The sequence below is a fragment of the Chaetura pelagica genome, unplaced genomic scaffold (assembly GCF_000747805.2).
Source record: "Chaetura pelagica isolate M959 unplaced genomic scaffold, ChaPel_1.0 scaffold328, whole genome shotgun sequence".
Lineage (NCBI taxonomy): Eukaryota > Metazoa > Chordata > Aves > Apodiformes > Apodidae > Chaetura > Chaetura pelagica.
Genome location: NW_009954216.1, coordinates 1,208,933 through 1,228,032, shown reverse-complemented (window position 1 = coordinate 1,228,032; position 19,100 = coordinate 1,208,933). Strand labels below are relative to the sequence as shown.

Here is a 19,100-nt window from a genome sequence, read left to right as displayed (position 1 = left end):
CAGGAGAACTCCTATCTAGCTTAACTCTAGCAGGCTACAAGACACTTCAAAGGTGAAAAAAACCCTCAGACAAACAAAATGCCTGTGACTATGGAACCAGCAAGGTCTTTTCTGGCAGCCTGAGGAGAAGCCCTGCTAACTGATTGCCTCTAGTGCCTGCGTCAGACTAATAAGTCTTTTAAGGCAAACAGACTGAGAAATTGCCAGATTCAATTGAAGACTAAGCTAAAAATGGAAAATGCTGTCTATGAATGCAGACTAAAGGTGACAGTGATTCAGCACATTTCAACTGATTGCTCATTTAGTGTCCTGGCTTTTGATTAACTTGTCAGGCTGTAGAAAGGTTGATGCTACAGAAAGTGGAGCTTGTGCCTTCCCTCCAGGAAAGAAAAGCAAAAATCATGGATCGTACTGAAGGTGGTGAAACAAAATGCTCCTCAGCTGCAGTACCGCATTTGTTCTGATCATAGCTCGGTTTATACCAGCCCGAGCTGCTTGATCCAAAGTCAATAAACACAAAGGAAAGAGGAGGAATGAGGCACAGGAGGCAGAAGGACAAAGTTAGATGGCTAAACAAGGGCAAGGAAAAAACTGTAGAAAGCAAGACCCTGTTGCACTGTGAGAAAGTGCCCCAGGGAATGTCTGCTGCTGCCTCAGCCAGTATGGATTGAGCTCTTATTTCTGTCATCTAGAGCATCTCACAGGCTACAGGGTGGGAACACAGCTCATCAATACTGAACATGCCATCCTGCTGCTGGCAGGGGGGGGGGAAGGAACCCGAGGCCTGCACCATCCCCAGACCCTGAATTCAGAATAAAGAGCAACAGCTGCAGATTCAGCTAGAACATGTGAAAAACAGGCACCTTGAGGAGAAAAGGGGGAGAAGAGCATCCATACTGCCTAACTTTTAGCATCCTGCATACTCAGTTGAGAGATAAATACCTTTCAAGGGGAAGAAAAACACTCCAAGCCAGGCAGCCTTTACACTCCTCCCTTTGCAAATAACCTTCTGGAGATCCTTTGTTAGATTACTTTATGCTGCAATCCCTTTTTAGGGAGCCCAGTCCTCCCCATTTCTGGGATACATGACCAGACAGGGCTCCAAAGACAAAGGCAGCCTCTGCAGCCAGTTCTTAATGCCTCTACAGAAGGTTAGGGTGTTGGAGATTGCTGCCCAGTACACAGTCCAAAGCTGAGCATCCTTCAGAGAGAACAGAATGGCTAATAATAAAATTGCCTGCATTCAGAATACTAGCTCCATTTGTTCAAGTGGGATGAACAAAGAAGCCTTGGAAAGAACAGTTCTACCATTTCAGTGGGTAATTCCCCCCAAAGTCTAAATGCTTTCTTTGGGCAGTCTTTGCTTTAGCAGAAATCTGATCCCTCATTGGAAAATCTTTGCAAAGAAAGAACATAAATAAGGTCTTAGTGAAGAGTTATTTTTAAGCGATCAGATTTTTCTTTACAAGCAATCAGGTAAGTCAAGGCATTTTTCACTGAATACAGTCTTGCCCTTTGGTCTTAGAAGTCATTTCTCATGTGTATTTCATGCCCCAAACATGGCAGGCTACAGCAGCTCATTCCCTGCATGCAGCAGCTCTGCTCCAGCAGCCACGTTACTGAGCCACCCTCCTGCAGCACCCAGAGCTCTACTGCTCCTCCCTACTACCTAGGCTTTGCCTCCAGGGATTAAGAAGAAACAGTCAAATCCAATGTTAAAAGTTTATCAATTTCTGCTTAATTTGCAGAAAAGCAGTATTTAACCTGCCAACTTAGACCTTTAATCTGGGCATGACTGGCTAGCATATTACTATTTTTATTTCACAGAAATAACTCACTTAGTATTAAAAAAAGAATTGGAATATTATTTTTCCTACAAACATGGGATTTCATGTGGAGCTGCACACTTGGCTGTGGCAGTGTGGAAAGCTGCTGGGTATCACCTGCCCCAGTGCCCACTCCAGAGGGAGGGAATGGATCCCTGCTCCCAGGAATCCCCGGTCACCTCCAGCCAGCACAGCCCTTGCTTCCAGCAGAGCATTCCCTGGGTGCTTCACTGAGCTTGTCACGAGCTTCAGTTCCCATGACTGATTCTGTGGCACACGGGGGCACCTTCAACAGAAGAGAGAGGGCACAGAAAAGGCCTCCTGAGGTGACAAGGGGGCTGCAGCTCAGCCAGGGCAGCACAGACAGGCTGGACAGCAGCCCAGAGCCGGGACCAGGCTGAGCTCTCGTGCAGGACCAAGGGTCACACCTCATGAAAGCTTAATAACAGCCCCCAGTGTCTGTGCCCCCAGGGTTACCAAAAGTACTCTACAGCAAAATCTGATGCACTCTGCCTGAAGTGAATATTTTAATTATGGGTTTTTAAAAGTATATCTCTACCTGTGTGTCCCACTCCTTGCATTAATTCAAAGATACTGCAGCTCCTCCTCCAGACCCATGGTATGATCTGAAGGGGGACAGTATCCTGGCTGTGCAACAGGGAGCAAACTGCAGTTTCATTTGCAAGGGAACAACCAAGTGATGCAAAAGGCAAAGTATTGCAACTCTCTTGGCCACTTCACACAGACTTCCTCCTGATCTATAACAAATATTAACCCTTACAGCCAGGACTTGAATTTTCCTGGTTTTGCATCAGGCTACTGACAATTGCAAACAGCTTGTAAACACTGGTTTGGATAAAACTACAACTGCTCTAGGCAGGTGGTCCCTGTTCACTTCTAATTCAAACCTAGCATGCTGTTGTGGATGACACACCACTCCCAGAATAGATCTTCCTTGCTCCTTGAAGCAGTGAATCCACTGGCAATCTTGATAAGGAGTTCAGCTACAACATACTAACTGCAAGCACAAAGATTTTGGAGCTTCATACACTCCTGCCTCCCTTCAGGACTGAAGGAGAAAGGTGAGATCAAGGCAGGCAAGCAGCAAGAGGAACGTATTTGAAAAATTGTTCCTCTGGCCTTTTTTTCTTAAAAAAAACAACCAACCATTTCTCCCAGAGCTGAATGCAACTACCTGCTGTTTGGGGAATTTAATTGTTCAGGATGGTGGAACAGCGCAGGCCAAGCTTCTAAATTGGCTTGAATTCAATTTTGCTCCTATAGCTTTCAGTGCCTAGCCAAGGCCAGGAGCAGCAGAGGATCATGTGCCTGTGGTTTGGACTATTGCCACCTCCAACTGCCACCCTAACTTGTCTCTAACATTAATGGCACGAAAACTGTTCAACAAAACAAAGAGCAAATACTTTTTTTAACAAAAAAACAACAAAAAACATTAGGAGAAACCCCGATGTATGTAACCCTGGTCCCTATAAAATGGTGAAAGAATGACACGTTCCTAGCACAGGAACATTACCATAGGGATTGGATTTCCCATCTTGCCAGCAGCCGGGCATCCCAGCTCAGCAGAAGTGATTTGGCAGGGCTGAAAGGCTCTCACGCAGGGTCCTACACTCCTGGCGTGCCACACAACAATGTGCAATCAAGGCAATTACCGCTTCTTTATGTGGGCATTTAGTGCATTGTACTGTGCCTCACCAGCTCCTCGCCTGCGTTCCATCCTCACCCAGCAGCAGTGCTGATGCTGAACAGAAATCATGCTAATTGCAGCCCACTGGTGAGCAATCCCCTTCCCCCCGCAGGGGCACAGGGAGATTGCTAACGAATGAGTTCTGGGCTTGCTGTTTGGAATGATACAAACACAGCCCAGAGCAGCACAGGACAGCTGAGGTTGGCAGGGACCTTTGGAGACTGACTGCTCCCTTGCTGAGCAGAGCCTGACTCCGTCCTCTTCACATCCCCCCTTGGGTATTTACACACATGGGTGAGATCTCCAAGTCTTCTCTCCAGGCTGACCTCTCCCTCTGTCTCTCCTCGCCCATTGGATGCTCCAGTCCCTTAGTCAGCTTTAAGACCCCCTGCTGGACTCAGGAGCCCAGAACTTGACCCAGCTCTCCACAGGGGGCCTGAGACATCCCACCAGGCACCATGGCCATGCACATATTCCAGCTTGTTTGAATGTTTCCTAACCCAATTCTCCTCCATTGAGAGTATGTCTTCCTTGCTCCCGACCTCCCCTCTAGTCTCAGGGACTGAGGGCTTGTGAAGGCTGCTTTTAGCAGGAAAGACCAAGGTGACGGTGGCATTGAGCACCTTTGCCTTCTCCATTTACCACCCAGGGCCCCTGCCCCCCTTTGGCAGCAGACTCATGCTCTCCCTAGTCTCCTGCTGTGGCTACAACCTAGAAACCCTTCTTGTTGCCCTTCATGTTCCTCACTAGACTGAACTCCAGCTGAGGCTTTCCTGATACCATCCCTACATGTTCAACCCAATGCACGCAAACAGGTCCACAGAAACCCCTGAGAACTTGCTCACTGCAAAGTAGGCATATGATTGAGGGCTGCTGGAACCAAAGTCCCAATGCTCTCTTTATTTTCCTTCATGAATTCTTACTTCTTCCCTTCCCCTCTCAAAGGTAGATCAGCAAGTTCACAGCAGAACACTTCCTTGCTTTAAGTAGATACTTCTAAAAAGCCACAGAGTGATGATCCCACCACCTTTTATAAACAATGAAAAGACCATCGAACACTGGGTAACTGGACCTCCCTGCATTTGTCCATGATAAATAAACACTCTTTTTGGATTATCTTCAAGGCCAACTAAAGCAGTTGTTCTCACAGGAGTTTAAGAAGACACGGGCTAAGTGAGACCGATGTGACACGGACTGCACAGGAACCAGCTGTACCTGCAAATCCCGATTGTGGTTCTCACAGAGAAGCTGCAGGAACCTGAGGATGGGCTGCATTATGGAGATCACAGCGCTCATCTCCAGCTCATCTTTGCTCTTGTCTGCTGCAGACTGTGCTCCTTCTCCTGCTGAGTAATGCTCGTCGGGATCGGCCTCCCTGCGGTACGTGTTGTACGCCTTCCTCGTGGCTGCAGAGGCCTCCAGTAACTGATCCCGGACCTCCTCAGTGATTTGGGTCATAGGCTCTCTCACTAAAAGACAAAAGAACAGATTTCCCTTAAGGGAAGGGAGTAAAGGGACCAGAAGATCTATGCACATGTTTCCCATGCCCATTTCCCAGACAGGCCAGGTATTGATCTCAGCTCTTTTGGTAAGTATGTTTAGTGTGATGTGAGGGTCTCGAGTTCAGGAGATCATGTCAGTCTCTTCACACCTTTTATGCCAACCACATTAAAGATACAAACTCTGGTATTAATTGGTTAGGGCACACACATCTAGCACTTTCAGGAGTTATGACAAAAGGACCTGCTCTAGAAGAAAATTAGGATTTCTCCACTTATTGTTAGAGAAGGCACTGACCACAACCCACAGTCCAGGGTCATTACTACAGATCAGATTTGGGCAGCTTGTCACCAGAGACAAGGTGGCAGCATCTCAGGTCAGAAATATTTTCATCCTTTCAATAGCACAATCTCACAAATGGATGAAGAGGGGATGGAGCTCTTGAAATCCCGAACCAGGGCACCACTGATCTCTGAACTTTGCTCTGTGGGATCAGAGATCAGAGCATTATTGCATCAACTGAAATGCGTTCAAAACACAGCATTTTACTCCCTTGTCACTTCAGATGCCAACAACTGGGGATTACCTCTTTTTCTGTTTGGTACATCTCTGTCAGAGTCTTCATCTTTCTTTTTGTTTCCTAAGTCACTCGTGTTGACTGTGACAGTAGCCTTGATTTCTTGCTGTGCCACTTTCATGCGATCATAAAAAACCTTAAAGAACTTCTCAGATTTCTTATCTTCCGTCAGTCGGCAGAAGAACGAATGCTGGGAGAGAAAATGGATCAGGATCAGGATCTGTCCCTTCACACACAGATCTGAACACAGAGCATTTCACCTTTCTGCACTGCATGAGATGCTGGAGGATTGAGAGGTTAATTAGTTTTCAATAAACCAAAACCTAGAGCAATGGAAACTTGTACTTTATTGTTAAGGAAGCCCAAGTGCCTCAGCTACATTAGCTCCCTTATTAACAACTTCCAAATATATTTTTAAAGAGAAGTAAGTGCAATAAATCACACTAGCCCTAATATATTTAAGCAGCACACTTCTCTCTCAATAAAGGAATTACAGTAAGTACAATGAATTAAGGTGAGGTAAGGACAATGGAATTATCTATAATTTGATTCCCAGTTGAGAAACAGAAGAGTATGAGCAAAATACAGAGGAAAAAGAACTGTCCTGCCTTCCTGCCATCAAATCAAATGGACTGAGATTCATAAGATAACAGTTAATTTTAATCACGGTCCAAAAATGTACAAACAGGGTAATGTAATGAGGGCTACTTAGGCCTAAGTTTCCATTGCCCTGTCTGCAGCAGAATTCTTACAACTCCTTTCAATTCCTACTCTAATATATCTGTAAGTGACAGAAAAAACTCAAAACACAGACTACTTTCAAGAAAGTTTATTCATGTTCTTCTGCCCATATGCGCACGGAGACAGAAAGTTCGTCCTAAAATTTGAGGAGAATACAAATCAAGTACAGGTCAAAAAGGAGCCAACACAGTGAGCGATCAGACCATTCCTGATGAAACCAATATGCTGTTACATAAATCAGGAGCAGAGCTTAAATACGACTGAAGGATGAACTTGTAAGTGGGTCACCTTATGCAGAGTATTATGAAATTAGTTAGCATTCTGCAGCAGCTCACGATCCAACAGCTTTACATGATGAATAGGAATGAAGCCTGATTTATTGAAAAAAAACCCCACAACAAATTAAGATGGGAACAGCAATATATCCTGCCCGTGCTCCCGTGGAGCAGCACACGAGGCCGTCTCTGCTCCGCCTGCCTTTGATCACCCCGAGCAGCTGCACTCGGAGCAGCGCCGCATGACTCTGGAACACTCATAAGGTTGTGGCTCTGATTAGAGACAGACGAGCAGTGCTACTGTTTCAAGAAGCTGGTCAATATGCACGTGAGATAGGCCTCCCAACACCTTCTGCCTGCCCAGAGCATCTTAGGCAAACTCTTTAGAGTTTGTTCTTAATTCTGGTGATCAGCAGAGAGGATGGAAAGGAGAACCCAGCACAGACATTGCATGGCCAGTCACACTGGTACCTTCTCCTGAAGAAGCAGAAACTGTGCTGGGCCCTGGGATGTGACACAAGATGACTTGGGTGCCCAATTGCTCTAATACCATTTGCAGAACTATTCTCTAATCCTTTTTATCAATAATTGTAATGTTTTCTCATAAAACGTACCCAAATAAACCATCCTTTCCCTGAATGACAGTTTACTTGGCCAATTGTTTTTTTCTTTTGTTATTCTAAACTGGTTATTTGGTATGACCAGATCCAGTGGACAATGTCCTGTCAAACTACAATCATGACCAAGGAATGCATTACCAGGGTCTCCCAGAGCTGCTGACCAGTAACCAAACCCCAGTTGGGCTCTTTACACAGCCAACCCTTTGAAGCACTGGCTGTTACTTAGTGGCTACAAGTACAGAGGAATAGTTTACATCTAAGTTGCATCTTGAAAATTTTACTCCGCCAGTATTTACACAAGGAACATACCAGTAATAATACCTTACAGATAGACCAGCAGAAACTAAGGGTTCTAGAAAGTGTAACTGTTTTCTGGAAAATAACATGTTTTACTCGTCAGTCAAACCATGGTGGTCACCTGGCTGCACATCTCAAGAATCTGAACAGGAGGACTTTCCCTGTGATGAAGCAGTGGTGAAGGAAAAGCTTTTTTTAAACGAACCACACTGAGGCAATACCTTGTACATGGGTACTGGTTACTTGCTGACAGGCTTGATTTCTGTCATCTTTTCAAGCTTCTCAACTGACTTTCCACTGCGCTTCAGAGAAAAAAAAACAAATGAAGGGAACATTTCCAGTAAAGCTTCTTGTGCGTGCTGTGCACACGTTCAATGGTTGTCATAAAATGATTGTTTCAGTTTAGGTCAGGATGCCTAACACCTTCACACATATGAATCAACCACATGCCAGCTATCAAAGACACTGTATTTTAAGAGGTGTGATCTCGCAAGTTGCACTTGAGCAGGTAATTGGTGGTGATAATTATGACAGAAATCCTAAAAATTATTTACCAAGTGCTAAAATAACGCAGTATGAACTTGTATTTCATTTCAACTGTGATTTGTTAATGACTGTGAAGTCATTGCCATTAAACAAGAGACATCAGATGGCACAAAAGACCACCCCGGGGTTTGCGTTATCAACGCCAGGTTCAGCAAACAGCTTCACAAGCCCCTACACCTCAGTGGAAGACAGTTCATCTCTTCACCCACCACTGGCCAATTACATGAACCCAGACTGCTCTCTAACTTGAGAATATCAGAGATAATGTGACTGCAATTAGTTACACAGCCACAGAGTGAAAGAAACTCAAAAACATCCTCATAGCCATGCAAGAGCCTCTAACACGATGGCCACGCTCACCACACACAGGGACATCACCCAAAGGGGCCTCCATCATTTTTAAAGACAGAGCAACCACACAACACAAACTCATTCAAGACTAACGTGGAGCAGTGGAAAGAGCTTTGTTAACACACACGGGAAAATCTTTCTGCATGCAGGTTTGCCAGTTTAAAGTCTGGCAGGTGACTGGAGAATACCTGGTTTTGTGGTGCACTGTTTCCATGCCGCATGAAGCGCCAGGCAAGCAGCAACGTGCTGCTTCTCTGACAGGCATACTAGCTGTGATGAGCCTGGAGTTCTTTCAAACAGGTGGATGGATGGAAGAGAACCCAGCACAGACACCACATATCTGCAAAGCCAGCCACACAGACTCCTTCTCCTGACATCCAAAGCGGTCTATTAAAATTCCACAGAGTACAACACCACCACTATCATGTACCAGAAAATGTGTGCCTTCCTCCTCCTGTCCAACACCTAACTCTGCCCCTAAAGAGATCCAACCAGAAACTTCATGCACAGCAGACTATCCCTCTGACACCTTTGTTCTCCAGGACATTGCCTCTCAGCCAAAGGAGGATGGTAAGTAAACATCCTCACTGTATCATATTTTACTTTATTTTCCTGGTCCATGCAAAACACATTGCAGAAGAAAAGCTGTAAACCAAGTGAGTGATTTCACTAGAAAATAAATCAAAGGCCAATTGCAGCACACTGATCAGCTACAGCCTGGCCCATCCCTAAACACCAGCAGCTTTTTGCTCTTGCCCGTTCACTGAGCCCATGTTTAAGAAAGGCACCTTTTTGAGAAAAGCATCCTGTCCTTCTTTGGAAAGCATTGGAGATGATGAATCATGTCTGCCTGTAGCCTGTTCCAGCAGTTAATGACCATTAGAAACGTGATAAGCTCCTTTTCATGTCACTAACTTCCCTTGGTGATGTTAATTTTTTCTTTTATGTCTCTTCAGTAGTTGTTCCCAGGAACTTGGTATCCTCTCACCTTCAAATTATTTACATACACTGTTAAATGTTCACCTACCTTTTTTACTAAACTGAAAATAGCACTTGTGCATGCTGGCATTTTTTTTGAGAATTAACATAACTTTCTGTGGTGGTTATTTTTGGCACGTTCTTACGATCTGGATTGTAAAATCACTTAAAAAAATAATCAACAAAGAACAAGTAGGTTTCCTAGCATTAATGCTTTACCTCTTCTCTCTTCCTGCCTTGATGAGTGGAAGAGAAGGTCAGCTAACTACGCTGTTTAGGGCAGTGGGATTCAGGAGGCAGGATAACCCCATGGCATGGAAAAATGCTACTTAACATGGCTAATGTACCAGCAACTGGAAGCAAACAGGTTTTTAACCAGCAGAACTGACATTTGCCATTTGGAGAGAAAAGCCACAAACTGCAGCAGAGCAATAGCTTTGTGTACAGAGTATAGACCAGCTAAATAATCCACTATGAATGTAACTAATCCACAGTAAGTGTAACGATGAATCTGTGCCCAGTGCAGGATTGTTAAATGAGAGGGGGGAAAAATAAAAAAGGAACCAGCTAAAGGCAGCTTATTTCTAGCTCTTGGCTTTGTAAGGCTTACCAGTTTTGCCTGTTGTCTGCTGTCACCTCTACTGGGAACATCTTCCTCTCTGCTGTCACCTGATAGCTGGAGCTGCCCCCAAGTCACAACTGTTTTGCCAACCAAGAAAAGGAACAACCATTTGATTGCTCCCACCAAACTGCTTGGCTTCCCTCCCCAAACTCCCTAATTACTGCCTGGATGTGCTGTCTGAAGGACTGTGTTTTGAGACAGGGAACTAAAACCCTCAGCAAGCACTGGATTTCAGAAGCATCTGCTCAGCTCTGTGCTTCCTCAGGCAAGAGGGGTGGCCTGCTCCGAGGCAAGCACTTGGCTGGAGATCCCGAGCCATGGCCGTCATCCTGCCCAGCCTTCCCTGGACCACACCCTCTGGAATTCACAGAGCTGCTTCAACAGACCACAGCCTGTAAGCCTTGCCAGAGCATCTGAAGACAGCCCAAAGAATTCCCCAGGAAAACAAATACTTGATTACCAATAAGCAAGGGAAAGCAAAGCCCAGCAAACACCTTGCAAATGAGAGCAAACGGCTGTCACCTCCCTCCCCATTTCTCTAATGCCAGTGAATGGAAAACACCCCATGAACTTGACTAGTCAGGGATATTTCAAAGAGGAAAGTCCCTCCAGATACAAGAAAAAGATCAGCTCTCTGGCTTCAATTCAGGACATATTATTCCAATGCTGGAGAGAGATTATTATGGGGTTGTTACCTCGCCTGGTTACCCGGACGAGCTGCCAGCACAGACTAACACAAAACTTCTGTGCTACTCCACGTCTGCGGGAAGCGCTCGCCACCCCCGAGCCACTCCTCACAGCCAGGCTGCTTCCAGGCAGCCACGTCTGAGGGCAACTGCACTGCTAGCACAGGCACTTCATTGTGCCAACCCTCTGCATGCTGCCTGAACATATTGCAAGGGCTTCCACTGCAGAAAATTCAAACCTAACTTTGCTTTCTCTTCTATTTATTTTAAATATCACCGGTCCCTCTCTTTTCTTGAAATCCTTCATACTGGCTCACTAAAGATCCATCACTCTGGGGCGTGAGTGATAGATATCATTAGTCTTGCATAGCTTAAGGAAGCTGAAATATTTCATGCTCAACATACTTCACAGTTTGAAATAAACCCATAAGGAAAATCTGCCAGAGCACCTCAATTGCCTGTGTTTTTCGCAAACTGTAAAATAAACTCAGGAGGGGGACTTCCCAGCTCTGTTTTCCACAAATAAGAGAAACTGTTATGGGCATCCACACTCCATCCTGCAAGGCTCTACTCTTTGCTGGAGCCCCAGCCCACAGAGGGTGTTTTTGGAGGGGTATGAGCCTACACAGACAGACCCGGGTAAAGGCTCATCTTTCCCAAGCAGCTTTAAATGAAAGCAGCAGAACTACACTGCTCATTTCACAGAGAGCCCTAATATCCCACACACTCTTCTTCTGCAACACCTAAAATCCTGATGCAGTTTGGAGTCATTTCACAAAGAGGAAAGTAAGACTCCACAGAGGTACAGTCCCCTTGTGCCAGTACCGAACCCCTGGGACAGTGAGGTGACATGGGATGGTCACAGAAGGTGAAGGCACACTGGGGGAATGGCAGGCAGAAACGTGACTGCTGGCTTGGGGGCTGAAATGCCCCTGCAGACAGAGCAGATGGCTCTTAAAGTGTGGGAGACTCAGGGGCCTGACCTGCTCTCTGCACAGAGCCATGTTGGAGTTCCTCCTGCATACACATGGGAGCACGAACCCGCCGGGTCACTCAGTTAATCTCTGCAAGGCTCTTGCACAGCAGGAGCATGAATCCCACTTCCTTACCAAACCAGCAAGCTCAGTGTAGGTGTGAGAAACAAGGAAGTCTGCAGACTCCCCAAAAGAAAAAAAAAAAAAGTGTAAGATCTTCTTGAGAGACAGAGGAATTAAAGAAAACCATAGCAACAAGTCAGTCCACCTACCCAAACCACCCACCCACCACCAGTTTCATTTGCTGACGCACTTCAAAAACAAGCTGGCTCCTACCCGCTCTGGAAGGTGAGCAAGCCCTGAGAGCTCATTAAATTCCCTTCTCAGCTACTCTTGTATGCCTGCAGCTAGTGAGCAAGTGGGATATAAATAGAAGTTATATAACATTGCTTTGTTGATTCCTGTGCTTACCCAAAAAAAAAAAAAAAAAGGCAGCATGACCTTGTTTTTCTGACTTGCTTGCCTCTGCCTGCTGGTGGAGGACTTTAATCCTGCCAGGGATCATCTTAAAAGTTTAGGTTGGACCTGGATCCCACAGAGACCAATATGGAGAACAAGTGATTTACATCTGTGTTTCTTAGAGGAGCAGAATCACACCTGAAAACCAAGAGGATTGCCACCTGGAGGTCCGTGGTACCCAACACCCAGGAATGAAGCAAAGCTACCAAGACTGGATGACAAGCTGGACCCTGCTGGAGCACCTCTCCTCTTTTGCCTACCATGCTCAATCGCAGATGGGCACCTCAGAATCTAAGCATAAAACCTCTTTTTGGGCAAGAAGACTGAAAGATGCTAAGATACAGAAATACTGATGGCCCAAATGAACTTCAAAAAGCAGCATCAGCTGCAACGCTCAAGTCTAGAAAGACTCAAGTGGTATCGTTACAACCTCATCTCACCCATCCTGTTCTCATTCTCACCCACACATCTTACTGCCCCCAATAAAAGAAATCCATCTCTGCAGGAATGACTCCTCACAGCTTTTGGCTTCTCTCAGTGCATGATCTGGAGGGCTTGTTTTAAAACAGTGGTACCTGACGGCTCTGTGAGACTGAGACTTCACTGTGCTAAGTGCACTAAAACAAAGCCAAAGAGACTGTGCTCCCAGGGACTTGTCACCTCCAGGCTCCTCACGTGCTGCAGATCAACAGCCACACCAGGACGTGGATTTCCTCAGCGCTGACTTCATTACCAGAGCAGGTTCTGTGCTTTGTTTTGAAGGTAACTGTGTCATGCAGGAGAGCCTGGACTTGCAGCTTGGCTTTGGGGAGGGCTGTCTTTCACAACAGGACAAGATCCCCGCCCACAGCTGAATGTGACAGTTCACGCAGGTCCTTACCAATATGTACTTTGTTTTTTAGTGTCATGTTCTGAAGCAGCATACTGAGAATGCAAAAAACCAACATATTCGCTACTTTAACTTGAGAAAAAACTCATTAAAATGATAAAAGACATAGGTGATTTACTTAATACGTGCTGACAGCTTGCTGGTTTTGTATTTGTGTTATAATATCTGATTGGGAAACCATGTAAAAAGAATATAACATCCCATATCAAAGAATTCTGCCTGTTATAAACAAACAGAAGTTTTAAGAGATTTTTTCTTAATCAACAATCAAAAGTCCAAGTCCTGTTTATAAAAGTTTAGTGATCCAAAGATATTTTTGCCTCTGAAGCATTTACTAACATGTATGATTTTGTGTGCTCACAGATATCTGTGACTGTTGCAAATCTTCTAAGGAGTAAATCTGGTTTAAGAAGTTGAAACCACATACCCTAAAAGCACTATTATGTCACTAAGTCTACATTTTATATCACCAATACTTCTGTAACATTTTATAATTTTTTTCCCCCAATTTAAGGGCAATTGCAGTCACAGAGAAAAAAATCTTTAAGTGAAAAAAAAAAAAGTGGGTTGACAGGCTGGTTCCAGCTATTTCACTGATGATCTTTTCAGCAATGCTTATTGCTTCCATGTTGTGACAAGATCTCGCAGCCAACACTACAGCAAGCTGAAGGACATGGATCTGCCTCAGAATTCCTGCTCCCTGGAGCCTGAGGCCTGGGCAGATGGTGGCAGAGTGACCCCCTCCCCATTGCCAGGGAGCACCCTGCCTCACTTGGCTTCTGTGGGTTCCCTACGTGCCACAAACACCAACAGGAACTGGACAGCTCTGCATCCAATTCCTTCTGAGCATCAATTCTGCAGCTATTTCATAACTATTGATCACCTCTGGACAGTCTGAGGCACCAAGTTCAGCAAAGGAGACCACAATTCACTGTGCTGGAGTTTTCTTAATGGTGGCAACGCATGAGGAGAAACATCAACTAACTTAAAGTCTGGTGCAAGACAGAGCTGGAGACAGGAGAGATTCACCCAAACTGGTATTTCCTACTAAACCAGACACTGATGAAGAGCTGGCTGTCCTGGTATTTCACTTGTTCAGAGCCCCCCCCGGGCAGTTCTGCAAGGAGCAGCATGGTACCATGGGGCCACAGCTCCTCAAAGGAGGGCACACAAAAGGCACAGCTCCCCTTTGCAGGATGAACTGAAGAGCTTGGGAAGGTGAAGCAAGTAGAACCCACATGGCTTTTTGTACAGCCCCATCTCACATGTATGGTGAGCTCTAAACCCTGGCTCTGCACAACACCCATTTCTTCTTGCCATGCCTTGACAGAGAAACAACTCTCAGGTCCACCACCACGATCTCAAGTTGTGGTGGTCCATGGTCTTCCTTCCACACTCTGCTGGGGACAGGAGGGGTGTAGAGCAGATCCCATCATCATCCCCCCTGCAGGAGGAGTGACCCTGCTCAGATGCCTTAAATCTAGGAGCAAATCCCACTTCTTTGCTGAAAAATAATCACCTTTTTCATTTGGGTGCTGACTCCCATCACCTCATCCTCTGTGTTTGCAGCCCACCTCAGGAAGAACTGTGGATGAAGGGGAAAGAAGACACAACCACACTCTGAAGTGGCAGCTCTACAGCACATCACTTTGGTGTAGCATTTTAAGAAAAACATGCCTGAAACTAAACTAATCTCATCAACCTCATTTTACATTCCCTTGCTGAAAATACCACCATGTGGGTAATTTGTCAGACAATTAAACTTTTGAGAAGATCCCTAATTAAAAGAGCAGACGAAAGTCTCCATGGAGAGGCAGTTATGTAAGGGACTTTACTTGCCATTAACTTCCACCAACCAAGGAAACCCAAAACTCTACGGAGGTGAGGCAGAGGAGCAGCACATGTAGGTTTTATTTAGCAGATGAAACACAAGCATTACAGGAGAAGTCCTCAGCAATTTCCTCCACTGTCATTCATTTGTCAGGGTTGCTTTAATGGAGGAAAACCCTCTGTGCTGCAGCATGTGTAGGAAACAGCTCAGGCTCCCAGCTTTTCCAAAGGAGAAGCTCCGTGTGCAGAGCTGCCTACAAGCAGCAGCACCTGCCACGCAAGCTCTGGTCAAGCACACCCAGGCCAGCACTGGGGGGGACAGAGGAGACAGTGCCAGGTGCTGGCTGGCAGCCCCCTGGGGATGCAGGGCACACTCACCCCTCATCATTTTGTAGGAGAAGGTGGGGCTGGCAGGGCATCCCCTGGCTGCTCCCTGCAGAAGGGCTGACACCAGCTCTCTCGAGGTGCATGCGGAGGGTTATATAAATTAATAAAGGGGTTTATGTAATTTTCAGCTCAGTGAGCTGCAGCATTTGTCAAGCTAATTTGTTGTCCAGTTTTGACCCCTGATTCCACCTCTGCTTCTGTCTCCTGACAAACAAGGGCAGCTGCCCACCCAGCAGCAGAGCTCCTGCGGAGCAGGGCCCACGGGCTCACCAGGCACGGCCACTGCACTTTCATCACCATTTCTGTTACCAAAGAACCTGACAGCACTTCTAAGTGAACTCCAAAAACTAAATATAACCCAGAAAAGTTTCCATCCGGAGAGCCTCAAGTGGGCAAAGACCTCTGTCTTTTTCCCAGATCAGTTCATTTATCACATCCACGTTCACCCCACAGCAAGTCACAGAGCAGAGTGGGGCTCACTGTGCCACACACCACCAGGTAGGTAAGGTAACGTAAACCAGGAGTATTTCTTCTTGTACTGCTTCTCCCCCACATTAATTTTCTTAACAATACCATAAAAATCACTCCTGCCAAATTATAATAAGGAGCATTTCTAGATTTGCTTTTCTGCTAGAGTTGGCAACCACCTACTTTGCCTAGCCTTAATATTGGCCCTGCATGCAAGCAATGAAGCAGCAACACCTATTCCAGCTATCCCTTCCCAACATCATGGGGATCTGTTCTCCCACTGAAGCTCATGGGAGTTACCCGGGAACTCCCTTTATTACCTATATTACAATCATCATGTGCAAGTTCCTGTGTGTCAGTACAAACATTTTGCTTAACTTCAGGTGAATTTATTTCCCGTGTGAAAACCTGGAGTTAGGAAAATGCCACACAGAGGTGACACATTTCTGGCTTTGCTGCCAAAAAGCCTTTTTACATAACCTGTCCCTATCCCTCTAGTTTCCTATTCTCAAAGGCCTGGAGAGAAGAGCAATTTAAGTGCAGTAAAAATTACTCAGACTGAGCACAGAATAAACCATAAATCAAGAGCCACTAATAATAACCCAAAAAAATGTGAAATGAAGATAAACTGTGTTAAACCTCAAAGACAAAGGTCAACTTTCACAACGAGAAATGTATCTGATGTGAAATGAACACCGTTATTAGTCCAGAGACTGAAGATTACTTTTCCACTGGCAGTTACTGGAAACTGCCATAGAGCCTCAGAAAATCCACTCTGCAGGTGGCAGAGATTGTGCAGTCCTACCTGCTTTATCTGCTAAACTTCCCAAATGAACATAGATTAGAGAAAGATCAGGATAACTGACCATGGGAAGTAGCAGGGTTGTTTCAGAAGTATGTCTAGTTTCCATAAGCAGACAAATTTTGCAGCTTACTTTGTAAAAATGAGATCTCACCAAGCAAGGGACTATCATGCTGCTGCACTCGATAAATCTTCCCTGTGCTGTAATGAGACTGCTTTATAAACCATGTTGGCTTTGAAGAGAAGGCAGTGCTCCCCACACAGGTCTCTTGAGAAGCCACTGCTCCCCAGCAGCTGGCTGCACCTAGAGCCTGCTGCTTTTCAAGCTTGGTTATGTGGATTTCCCATCTCAGGATGCCAGTTTATCTTAGACACCATTTGGCAATTACTCTGGGAGATACAGACCTGAAATGGTGATTTTACTCAAGAGCAAGTCTCGACCTTTGCTTTGATTCACCAGCCTTGAGCCAGATGTTCTCTCAGAAGTTAGGCTTTGTGACTGGCATTTTTTCCATTAAAGTTTTACTTACTGACTTACTTTCATGACTCAAATGCTGCTTACTGAAGATCAGAGTGCTGAACATGTGCTGTCATTGCAGTTGTCCCCACAGGCCCTGACTGCGCCGGAGCCAGCACAAGTAAATCAAGGCACCAGAAAACTCACTGCCTAGCACCAAGAAGTTAACCAATGCAGACGTAAGTCAGGGAGCATCTTTGTGCACTGATAAACCTTATTTTTTTGCCTTTTTCTATCAGGTCACTGTATTGCTGTAGCACAGAATATCTACATTACAACCGCTCCATAGGATATTTCCAATAAAGTCCCATCTGTGCTTTGCATGCACGAGTAAGAGCTGCTGGGTGTGTCCAGGACCTCAGAGCTCACAGCATTAGCTGTAGGCATCACAAGTCATTTGGTTCCTAAAACATTCTGTACTTAAAAGCAGCCTGCACCAGAGCCCCCCCCAGCCCAGCGTGCTGCATTTGAGCACGTACAAGCACATGCACTGAGTAACTGCTGGTTGCCCAGAACATTTTCAAAAGGTACAGACAACCACCAAGCACTTATTCCTGAGTGGGAAAGGACTGAAAATAGTTACTTTGGGTTGCAGAAGTAACATCTATAAAGGCAAGAGTACAACAGAAACCAGCAGGACTGCAGGGTGCAGATCTGGAAGCATTAACAGCGCTCACCAGCCACATCTGATGCCAACAGCTCATTCCTCACCACGTAGTTATTTTACAGATTCCCAGCTCTCAGTTATGGACAGCAAATGCAAACTAAAGAATTTCCCTTTTTGGTGAAAAAGGCGTCTTTGGAGATGGATTGCAGATATCCCTGTTTGTTTTGACCAGATGAGCTACAGAATCTGCTTCCAACACTGATTTGCACACAGCGGGAAGCGAGACTACTCGGTCCATTAGTTCTGGGTTCCAGCACAAGCAAAGGATCTCTCCATGTCAGGCTGCTGCAGAATTTGTTTTTCCTTCCAGCATGACAGTGTGAGGTTATCTGAGGCTTCCTGAGAGCTAGGATGATCAAAGCTCAGCTTCCTTTACATTGAAGAAGAGCAGGAAATTTAAAGGAGTGACTGTCCCCAAGGAATGTTAATCCTGTCACTGCAGTGACATGGGATTTTAAACAGAGTTCTCTGCAAAGAAGCTTCACGGCAACATATAGACAAGGAAAAAAAGAGGGGACTGATTACAGAGAGTCAAGGAGCCCTAAAAAGTTCCCTCTCCTCTCAAAGGAAGTTTGCCTGGCCACAAGAAGTGCCTCTGCAGAGACTGAGTGCATGTTTTAATCACAGTGATCAACTACAACTAGCCAGGGTTCAGCCCCATGTGACACCCCATCAAATCTCACCACATGATGCTGCCCAGAAGATACCAGCCAGGAATCACACTGGACTGTGGTAGCTCTTTGCTGCTGCTGCCATACCAGGGACAGGCCAAGTCTTTCTGTAGTTTTAATTTTCAGGGTAAAAACAGAGGACTAAGGAGTGGTTACACTGCACTGGGAACAGTGGGACACGTGTGTGGGGCTTTTTTTTTTTTAAGTTTCCATTGCCCAAGCTCTTCTGAAGATGTCAGTGTACCTAAATAAATGTCCCTAATTAGAATGCAGCACAAACAACATCAAATTATAAACTTAAATCCATATGTGTATTATACATTTGGTTGTATCACTTCTCTGGGTGAAAGCTGTAAAATTGACCTTCAACAAATCACTAGTTGTTTAGTTCAGACACGTGGGACATGTTGCAGCAGGGCAGGAAAGGGGAAACACTCTCTGGAATAGCTCTGCAGAAAGCCCATTGTCCAGGACAGACACAGACTGTTTGCAAAAAGAACACATGCAAAGTCAAAAGAGTAAGATATTACACATTCAGTAATCTTTGTAGCCATGTTTTGCTATAATAAAGGTTTTTTCTTTCTGTTTGGAAGGATACCACACAAGCAGCTGGGGTATGTTTATTAAAATCCACACCAGGTGCAATTCT

At 45.4% G+C, this 19,100-nt stretch overlaps 1 protein-coding gene across 1 annotated transcript in view; it reads right to left on the bottom strand.

Moving 5' to 3' along the window:
- Nucleotides 1–19,100, bottom strand: part of ITPR1 (inositol 1,4,5-trisphosphate receptor, type 1) — a 173,056-nt gene that overhangs the window by 56,467 nt on the left and 97,489 nt on the right. The window contains exons 44-45 of the mRNA XM_010003374.1: nucleotides 5,621–5,801; nucleotides 4,750–5,003 (exon numbers count right to left, since the gene is read on the bottom strand). Of these exons, the coding sequence (XP_010001676.1) occupies nucleotides 4,750–5,003; nucleotides 5,621–5,801 (435 nt within the window). The remainder of the gene's footprint in view (nucleotides 1–4,749; nucleotides 5,004–5,620; nucleotides 5,802–19,100) is intronic.